The sequence below is a fragment of the Hipposideros armiger genome, unplaced genomic scaffold (genome assembly GCF_001890085.2).
Source record: "Hipposideros armiger isolate ML-2016 unplaced genomic scaffold, ASM189008v1 scaffold_67, whole genome shotgun sequence".
In the NCBI taxonomy this organism is placed as follows: domain Eukaryota; kingdom Metazoa; phylum Chordata; class Mammalia; order Chiroptera; family Hipposideridae; genus Hipposideros; species Hipposideros armiger.
This window is the reverse complement of record NW_017731417.1, coordinates 1,800,386-1,811,330: the sequence shown is the minus strand read 5'-3', so window position 1 is coordinate 1,811,330 and position 10,945 is coordinate 1,800,386. Positions and strand designations below refer to the sequence as shown.

Sequence of the window (10,945 nt, the reverse complement as noted above, 5' to 3'; positions counted from 1 at the left end):
CGGCGGGGCGCAAACGCCGCAGGTGACTTAGGCGGGGAGCCGGGTGCGCGGGCGGCAGCGGAGGAGCGGAGGCGGGAGGCGGGCTCCCGCTCGCGTCCGCTCACAGCCTGGGCGCCGCGGGGCTGAGGAGACGAGGCGAGCCCAGGAGGGTGAGGGGCGCGCGGCACCCACTGGACGGCCGGCGGCGCTCGCGGCCCTCAGCATGTTTCGCGAGGCGAGGGTTTTGCTCCCACCCGTGGGCTGAGGCGGCGGCGGCCAGAAGAAGCGACATGCACCTGCCCGGCGCGGCTTAGAGGACGCGGCAGGCGGCAAGTCCCGGCCGCCGGTCGGAGGGCTCTCTTCGCCTGGCCGCCGCCGTCTCCCGCCGCCTCGGGCCCAAGCCGGAGCGGCGGGGTGGGCGCCCCGACATGGCGGCCCGGAGCGCCCCGAACTGCCACCTGCGGCTCGAGTGGGTGTACGGCTACCGGGGCCACCAGTGCCGCAACAACCTCTACTACACGGCGGCCAAGGAGATCGTGTACTTCGTGGCGGGCGTCGGCGTGGTGTACAGCCCGCGGGAGCACCGGCAGAAGTTCTACCGGGGCCACAGCGACGACATCATCAGGTACCGCGGGGCGGGGGCGGCTGCCGTCACCTCTGCGAACCGCTCGCGGCATTTGCACTTGCCCGACCTTCTGGGGGCCGCCGCCCGCCCCTGCAGGGAGCATCGCCCCGGAGAGCACCCCGTTAACGGTCTTGTCCCGGGTGCACCCTGTTAATCCCCTACAAACGCCTTTCCCCATCATCGGGCTCCGGAGTCGCTGTCTCCGGTCTAGGCGGCGACAGCCCAAGTCCGCGGATCCACTGGGCTTTCTTCAGTCTTATGGCTTCGTGCCCTTTGTCCCTGCATCAAATTTACGAAACTGCAAAAAAAAAAACAAAAAAAAACACGTTATTTTGGGAGCAGTTTACGCCTTTAAATTCTTGCCACAGATTCCTCGTTAAACGAGTTCCAAAAGCGCCAGGGGGATCCCTTTACCTAATGGAGAACCGATCAAAACAAAGTACCGCAAGCTGTAGGCAGGTCCGGCGGAGCGCGCCCAGGTGGCGTCCTGGAGGACACGCACCTCTGGGTCCTAATCATTCGTTCAGGTTTCGCTGCCCGCTGTTACCGGGAGGGAGAAAAGCAGCCCCGGCAACCTTCGGGCAATGCGCTGGACATTAAATTTACACACCTGAGGGCAGTTTGGGGGTAGGTTTTTCATCTGAAAGAAACGGCTCAAAATCAGTTCTACCGTTTTCCAATTTTCTTGTCTCCTCTTCATTAAAGTACCCCGAAATAAGTTTTCTTTTGTAATTTTTACTTACGTCAAATGTTTTTTTTTCATTGTAATTCTTCTTTGGGCGATATCCTAAAGTTGTTCCCAGTGCTTATTGACATTTCTTTAGTGAGCGGTGTATTTGAAATGTAATTTTCAATCAGTGTCTCAGCAGAACTTTTGTGCCAAATAAAGTTAAAAGCTGCAGAAATTATTCCAGGCCCTTGGTGATTGACTCCAAGCACAGCTTGTTTGTCCTTGACAGAGAAAGAGAATATATTTAAAAACATTTTGAGAATGTGTTTGTCTGCTACTTCTGGGTTTTTAACAGAGATGCTGTGACTGGATTTAGTTACTCCCGTTTTATTCCCTTATTTATATGTTCCCCAGGATTTAAATTGGGCATTTCAGATCCCGTATCTCAGTTCGGTGTCTTGCAGCCAAGAGACTCTGGTACTTAAATTCCGCGAATAACACAGTTCTTCTGTTTTGCATGCCTGTACATCTGTGATCTGTAAGAGGGAAACAGAGGCAGGCAGGCCTAGGACAGACACAGGGTAGGGCAAGATGGAGGCTCGATAAGGACAGCAACATTGAGATTGTGGAATAGGGAATCAGGTGGCAGCTTGGGTTCATTTGTTATTCACCCCAAGAATAGAATTTACCCCAGTTCTTTGCTTTTTTCCCTAATCCTTTCCAGTGTCACTCTTTCCAACGTGCTAGGTCTCCCACAGCACAGAGGATAGTAGCTTTGCCTAGTTGAAGCAGCCCTTCTCCAAATACTGAGTCTGTTAAGTTGAATTCAGTAGGTGGGATAGGTGTGAAGGATTTTGAGGTCTTCTCCGAGTGTACTTCTGTTGTTTTCACTCCTTGGTATTTGAGAGCTGTATGGCACATAGGCCTTTCAAAACGAGATATAATTTCATTGATGGGGTAAATTATGTTTTTAAATTATGGGGTAAATGACTACTTCCAGCAGTAATTAGAAACTATGTTATATGTCACACTGCTTGAATTTTTATAATTGTGTTTCAGTAAATTCTAAGGAGAGTAGTGCTTTTGCCTACACACACACACACACACACACACACATAGTTTGCACAGCTTATAACACACATGTTATCTCAGAATACTTCAAAATGGCAAATTACTCGAATTTTTGCCATAATAGGATACATGCTTATGAGTTTATGCAAATGATTTATCCTTAAAACAATTTATAACAATAAAAGGGCTTCCTGAAAAGTTGCAATGGGATAGTAAATCTGAATCATGTGGCATCTTGAAATTGGTGGCATAAATTTAATACAGCACTAAGAATATAATTTAGAAATTAGTTAAAGGGCTCTGGAAATTTTATTTCAAACCATGACAGATCAGCCTTGTTTGTGAAATAGATTAGGCAAATGTTCAAACGTTTTTTTAATTCAATTTCTGAAATATAAGTATAGAAAGTACTCCAGTAATTTTTCAGTTATGTCACAGCAGAAAATGTAATATTTATAAATGTGATGCATAGTGGAAAATAATGTTGCTGTAATGGTAGCCTTAGTAATAAAAAGTCATTGCTGTTTTGTTTCCATATTTGCTTGAAACTTAGGTAAAACTTTTTTGCTCAGTTATGACTTAGTCTGGAGCTAACCAGAATGAGCAGGTCATTGTTTTTAGGTTTTGAAAATCTAAGTGCTGTATTGACTGTAAAGAATGAATCACAGCCAGTGTATCATTTGCTTACCGGTTCTTCTATCATCTTAATTACATCTAGTATTGCTAATGATGGTGCCACATGACTATGTTTCTTGTAGTTGTTTTACTTCTTTTTGCTATATATCTACATACTGTATACTTCTCTACTAATTTATCCTTTAGTTATATTTATTTCAGCCCTACTGATTTATATAGAAATTAGTTTCACTGTCAGAAATAATACAGGAATGTTAGGGTCACTTTTTCTTGTTTGTTTTTTTTTCTGTTGCAAGTCATAATCATAAAATTCTCTAGTTGTTAAGTGTTCATTACAGGTTTAAGACTAGGTTTTAACAAATATTAGACTACCAGTTTTAGTATAAGATGCACATCTATAGTTTGGTCTGTATTTTGAAACAGTTGCCAGTTGTCTTTCCAAAGGATGTGATAGTTTTTGAAATTTATTTTTCTAGTTACTGACCATCAACACGTTTTTGACAAGTTTGTTCTTAAGTAGCGGATGTTATTGACAGTTTTCAAATCATTTATCACCACTGAAGACTGTTGATGGAGTCAAGTTGGTGAACCTCCACATTGAACTAACTGCCTAAGCCCATTGTTATGTATTATGTAGATATGGAATTCAAAGCTGTTCTAAACATGGCCAGAGTATCTCAGAATATGGTGACGAGCTTTAGTGATGTAATGCATGTGAAATACTTTGAAAAGTATATCATATTATATGGTTGTAGGTTAGAATAATAATTATTCATTGCTTCTAGATAGGAGTTTTTTCTTTGGAGAAAATTAAAAGTGTAATAGCTCTTTTCTTCAATTGTGATAGGTGGTGGTCTTAAGAAAACTGATGTGTGTGTGTATATATGTGTATTGCATACATACATAATTACATACTACATAATTTATATATACATATGGAATTTACATTGTTTATTCAATCTCTCCAGTAGGTATAAGTTCCTTGAGGGTTGGGAATTTCATGTGTTTGGTTCATGGCTGTATCACTAGTGCTAAGAATAGTCTGTGGCAAATAGTAGGTGTTCAATAAATATTTCCAAAAGAATAAGTAAAGCAAGAAATACCTAAATTGTGTCCCAGATGCCACTTAAAAAAGTGTCTTAAGAAGGTGGGAGTGATCAACTCTGGCAAATGGTGATGATAAATCAAAAAAGATGAGAACAGAGAATTGACCAGTGGATATGGCAGATGTGGAGGTCATTGGTGACCTTTACAAGAGCTGTTCTGGTGAAATAAAACAGAGCCAAGGCTGAATAGGAGAAAAAGAACTGAAGATAGTGAATACAAACAACTCTTTCAAATATTCTCTCTTTAAACAAGACCACTGCATGTTACCTCTCCCCAGAATGCTATACCTTCATTCATTTATTCTGATTACTTTCTCCCTGTTTTTCTTAAAGACTCAGATTAGGTATTATATTCACAAGGAAACCTCATTGTGAACTGTTATGTTCCCATGTACATACCATATCACATGTACACTAGTTCTATCCCTAAGTACACAAGTACACATAATAAGTGATTCTTTACTTGACAGATTGTGTTCTTAACCTCTGAATACCTTAAGGCTGGGAACGTTTCACAAAGCAGATGCTCAATAAATATTTCTTTGATGAGTGAAAAAGCCTTGAAAGAACAGTAAATTCTTAATAGCTTCTAAGAATTTACTTATTATTCCATGTTTTTCTTAATGTATATCCAAAATATTATATTTCATTAGTTGTCTGTATATTCAACTTGAAACACCATAAAATAATAAAGGAAAATAGTTCTAATGGAAATCTAAAAATTCGCCTTTTCCCTAAGTAAATAATGAAGATATATTTAATGTACATTTATGACAATTTGAATTATTATTCTAGATAAATCCTACCTTTCCCTGAAAACACCTCTTAATTTTATCCCTTAAACTACGCAGTACTCAACAAAAAAATTAACCATAAATATTTTTATATCCAGACACATAAAATGAAATCTTATAGGAAAAAAATTATTATATAGTTTGTGAAATTTGAGCTCACCTAGTTATAGTTACTTAAACACAGGGACATTTTACTAAATCTCAATATTTTAATACTTTTGAAGTACTGCTCCTAGATATTTCACAGTGCTTAAGGAAATTCTGCTATCAGATTTGAGGGGAGGATTTATACCCATTTCTCAAACTAGTCATGTTAAGAATTCTAGGAATGCATGTTTTGGAATACAGATTGGCATTGTGCTTCCTGAATATAATCACCTGGGGCACTTTTAAAAAACAGATTTCTAGGTTTCAGTTCTAGAGGAGTCTGACTTAGTGTATCTGAAGAAAAGGTTAGAATTGGCAAAATGCTCCTTAAATGACTCTGATTATCAGCCAGATTTGGGGAATATTAACCATATATTTGGAAACATTAAGTAGAAAACAGGCTTGCAATAATTCCTGCCAGACCTTAAAAAATGGTTACCCTGAATCCATATAAACACAAAAAATATTGATCCACCATGGAAACATACATTCTGAGTTGCTTTTCCGACTACAGTTTTGACTTGTGTTGAATAAATGAAGTTTCTATACCATAAATACAAAGCTGCCAAAAACCACTTTTTACTAGATTATGGTGAGGCTTGACCAGTTTTCTTTCTTAAGAACTATACCTACCTCAGTTGAAGAAAAGAGCTACTATATGTTGTGTGTGTGTGTGTATTTCATATATAACTTAATGTATGTAATATGTGTTTTATATATAATATATAATACATATGTTATATATATATATATATATATATATATATATATAAAATGTAAGGATAAAGAAAAAAAAGGACAAGAGAGATAGAGACTACTAGACTACTACTGGGAAAAGTTTAGATAGGAGTTTGGATAGGGTGGCCAGGCAGGCCTCGCTGTAAAGTATAAAGGTAACACTTCAGTGGAGACTTGGAGGTGAGGGAATGTGCTGTGTGGTTACCTGACGGAAAGAGATTTCAGGCAAAGGGACTACCAAGTGCAAAAGACCTAAAGTGGAATGCCTAGTGTGTTTGAGGAACAGTAAGAAAGTGTGGCTGGAGTGCAGTGAATTTGGGTGAAAGTAATAAGAAATGAAATCTGATGAAGTAATGGTGGTGGGCGCAGAGTGCAGAGTGTAGGACCTTATCGGCTATTGAGAGGATTTTAGCCTTCCCGTCTAAGTGAGATTGGAAGTTATTGGAACAGCTTAATCAATTAGTGACATAATTTGAATTAATGGTTTAACAAGGTCACTCTGGTTCCAATATTGAGAACAGACTCAGGGAGAGCGGCAGGAAGGAAGCAGAGAGACCACTTAGGAGACTGTTGGAATAATCCTTTCAAGAGATACTGGTGGCTTGGACTATAGTAGTAACAGTGGAAGTGGTGAGAAAGGGTCAGATATATTTTGAAGATAGAAGCAGCATTATTTACTGCTGCTTTTATCTATAAATTATGACAAAAAGAAAGGTCAGTGATGATTGCAGCTTTTGGCCAGAATGGAGTTGCCAATCACTGAATGGGAAAGACTGGGAAGAGCAAGTGGGAGAAAGGGAAGATCATGAGCTCTGTTTTAGAAGTCTTCCTTTTGAGATACCAATAGACAACCAAGTGGAGCTGTAAATCACGCAGTTTAACATAGGTGTCTAGAATTCAGGGAAGCTGTCTGAGCTGGTATAAATTTGGGTGTTATCAGCATACAGTTTTTAAAGCCATGAACCTGGATGAGATCACTGAGGGAGTGTAGATATAGGATCTAAAAAATGGATTGCTGTAGTCAAACCAATATCTAATATGTTAATATTTGATGGGGCGTGTAAGTGCCCATCAGAAGGACAGATCATCCCCACCCTATGAAATTCTAAAGTGGATTTATTCACATGTACAGTTGAAATAGCACCCTAGGTTTATGTCCAATCAGGACAAGGTAGCTGGGATAGTGTGCTTTGTAGGGCTTGAGACTACATGTTGCCACTAATCAAGCATGAAGTAGCCACTAACAGCTGACTGGCTTCTCTTTAGGCTAGAAAGTGTGCTCCATTGTGTCTGCAATAATGATCAGTATTCTGAGACAGCATAGGTCTGGCAAGGGGTTACACCTAGCCAGTGTAAACAAGCTGCCCTGGCTGCAGTGGTATTATTCTAGAAGTCCAATACGCTATCCATTGCGCCACGGAGCCACCTTGTGCTATTATTCTAATATAGGCACATGGCATCACTATATTGACTGAAGACAGCCAGAACTTGTACAAAAGTCTTGATAGCTCCTGGATTTCCTATCTACACACTCTGTTCGCCAATGTAATAATTTAAAGGTGGATTGGGATGTTAAAAGATCAAGTGGAAATAAAGTACCCACCTTACAACACTGGCATGCATATCCATCTGAAGTAGTAAGGATTGGGGAAAAACACTAACTAGTTCCTTGGTGTTTGTTGACTGCTACAATGAGAAGATAGGCATAGCTATTTTGGAGGCCTTATATAGGCTCAATTCATCGTAACACCACAAAATTCTTAAATTTTTTTCTTCTGGGATGGGCAGCTCATGATGTTGGATTGGCAAACAGGAGGTTGTGATGGTAGGAGTTGTTAACTCAGATTTCACTCTAATATTTATCTTGTTCTTCATGATCAAGGGGAGAATACATGATTTTACTTTAGTCCAGAGGCTGGGGAAAATAGGGATAAAGCATAAAGAAGAGTTGGATGTGAGGTAAGAATTCTGGATTGTATCATTGCCACGGTATGGATGGTTCAGCCACTTGATGGAGCTCAAGAAAGGGCGAGGTCATAGTCATGGGTATTGGAAACATAGAATATGTGGCAGAACATGGAGCACCTAATTGAAATTAAAGAGTCAGAAATAAATTGACGGCAAGAGAAGTGTATATCACCTGTTCCCCAAGTCAGTTAGAACTGAGGTGCGTAGTTGCCACAGGTCTCCTTGTCAGGGAAATGCTGCTGTTCTTCCTATTCCTGGGAATCATGTACCTACTTCACCTCCCAACAAAAGAGGACATTCATTCTCTGCCCCCAGGCCATTTGAATCTCTCTCTTTTTATCACTATGAGAGAACTTTGTTTCCTGGTCAGGAAATACAGTACTAGACACCTCTGGTGTGGAAGCTTACACTACATGCTCATTTCAGTCTATGAAGTGTAATGACAATTGCCACAGGCAATTACTCTAAGAATTTTGCAGTGTTTACTTGGTATGCTGTTGCTTGTGGTACTATTTAAGTTAGCCACAAGGCTATGATGCTGTAACCAGGTCTAACCACCTCAGTGGTCATATCCAACAGATACTAAGTTTGATCAGGGAGCAGGGCATAATTCCTAACTGGGAGTGGACAGTAGAAAGATTTGTACGAGTAAGTCTTGCAACATAGGTGATAACTAGCTATGGAATCCACAGAGTGGTCATCACTACTTGGTTGCAGTGTGACTTTTCTGCTTACTAGTTAACCCGTGGACAATGTACTTAACACATAAAGTACTATACAATGTGGCACTACCAACAAGGTAGAAATTTTACCTGGGACCTGGATGTTAGAGTCAGATGATGTACTTGCAAAAGACAATTTTTGCAGCCATATAAAGAGACTGTCTAGGAGTCTGTGGTTGACACAATAGGGAGTATGAGGAGCTTGGTAGGCCCCTCTTAGAGTGTGATTATTATATTTTTAAAATTAGTAATACATATTTATTATAGAAAATTGAAAGGAATAAAAAAGTAGAAAAGTATTTACCCACAATCTTGCAATCTGGAGATAATACTATTGTTTTAGATTATTTATTTTTAAGTCTTTTTGATACATATATTCTTCTTTAAGACTATTTTTTAGAGAAGTTTCAGGTTTACCCCCAAATTGAGAGGAAGGTGCAGATTTCCTATATACCTCCTGCCCCACACATGCATAGCCTCCCACATTATCAACATCATTTAGCAAAATGGTACATGTTTTACCAAGGATGAACCTACATTGACATGTCATAATCTCTTGAAGTTCATCATTCACCTTAGGGTTCACTCTTGGTGGTGTGCATTCTATAGGTTTAGACAAATGTATAATGATATATCCATGATTATAATGTGATACAGAGTATTTTTATGGCCCTAAAAATCCTCTGTGCTCTGTCTTTTCCTTCCCCTCCCAACCACTGATGTGTTTACTGTTTCCATAGTTTAGTCTTTTCCAGAATATCGTATAGTTGGAATCATATAGTATGTAGCCTTTTCAGATGGACTTCTTTCACTTAGTAATATGCATTTAAGTTCCGTTCATGTCTTTTCATGGCTTGATAGCTCATTTTTTTTTAGTGCTGAATGATATTCCATTGTCTGGATGTACCAAGTTTACCCATTCACCTACTGAGGGACATCTCTTGGTTGCTTCCAAGTTTTGGCATTTATGAAGAAAGCTGCTGTAAACATCCATGTACAGGTTTTAGTGTGGACCTCAATTTTCAACTCCTTTGGGTAGATACCAAAGAGCACAATTGTGGGGTCGTATGGTAAGAGCACGTTTAGTTTTAGAAGAAACTGCCACACTGTTTTCCAAAGTAGCTGTACCATTTTACATTCCCACCAGCAGTGTATGAGTTTCTGTTCCACATCCTTATCAGCATTTGCTGTTGTCAGTGTTCCAGATTTTGGCAATTCTAATTGGTATGTAGTAGAATCTCATTGTTTTAATTTGCGTTTCCCTGATGACGTATGATGTAGAGCATCTTTTCATGTGCTTATTTGCCATCTATATATCTTTGTGGTATCTGTTAAGGTCTTTGGTCTAATTTTTAATTGGGCTGTTTTTTCTCATTGTTGAGTTTTAAGAGTTCCTAATATACTTTGGATAATAGTCCTTTATCAGGTGTGTCTTTTGCAAATGTTTTGTCTCTGGCTTGTCTTCTCATGCTCTTGACATTGTCTTTCACAGAGCAGAATTTTTCTTATTTTAATGAAGTCCAGCTTATCAGTTATTTCTTTTATGGATCGTGTATTTGTTGTTGTGTCTAAAAAGGCATCACCAAACCCAAGGACATCTATGTTTTTCTTTTATGTTTTCTTCTAGGAATTTTATAGTTTTGTTTCACATTTAGATTATGACCCATTTTAATTTTTATAAAAGGTGTAAGTCCTGTGTCTTGATTTACTTTTTCCGTGGGTGTCTAGCTGTTCCAGCCCTATTTGTTGAAGAGACTGCCTTTGCTCCATTATATTGTCTTTGCCGCTTTGCCAAAGATTAGTTGGTTATATTTATGGGGGCCTATTTCTGGGTTCTCTCTTCTGTTCCATTGATCTATTTCTCTGTTCTTTTGCCAGGCTACACTGTCTTGATTACTATAGCTTTATAGTAGTTCTTGAAATTGGATAGTGTCAACCTTCCAACTTTGTTCTTCCTCTTCAGTATTGTGTTGAATATTCTGGTTCTTTTGCCTCTCCACATAAAGTTTAGAGTCAGTTTGTTGATAACCGTAAAATAACTTGCTGGGATTTTGATTGGGATTGTATTGTTGGTTTGAAACCTCAGGAGATCCTCTGGTTAAATTTGAAACTGGCCCCCATACATGGAGGGCAAGGAGAGATGAAAGAAAGAGGCAGACCACTCCAGATTGGTAGGTGGCAGTTTTAATAATCAAGTGAACTTACATATGAGGTTTGTTTTGAGCAGTTGTAAGATGAGTAGATCTCTGCACATGCCCACCAGAATCTTAAGAGTTTAGATAGAGGCCTTAATGGGATTCAGTCATGCATACAATCCAGATGGTCTCAATAACACTCCCTCAAGGCTGTGTCCTTGAAGTGGCTTCTTGTATGGGAACAATGGGTGGAACATACATGCCAAGTACAGGGGAGGGCATAAGGAGCCTTTGATTGCCCGGTTCCAGTTCTCAGGTTGCCTAGTGATCACATCCTCATGATCACCTCTCAAC

At 39.9% G+C, this 10,945-nt stretch overlaps 1 protein-coding gene across 7 annotated transcripts in view; it reads left to right on the top strand.

Annotated features, from left to right (window-relative positions):
• Window positions 1-393: 393 nt before the first annotated feature.
• The window catches only part of EML5 (EMAP like 5), a 129,861-nt gene continuing 119,309 nt past the window's right edge, over window positions 394-10,945 (top strand). For all 7 annotated transcript variants that reach the window (XM_019642299.1, XM_019642300.1, XM_019642298.1 and 4 more), the window contains exon 1: window positions 394-604. In XM_019642299.1, the coding sequence (XP_019497844.1) occupies window positions 408-604 (197 nt within the window). In that variant the 5' untranslated portion in view covers window positions 394-407. The remainder of the gene's footprint in view (window positions 605-10,945) is intronic.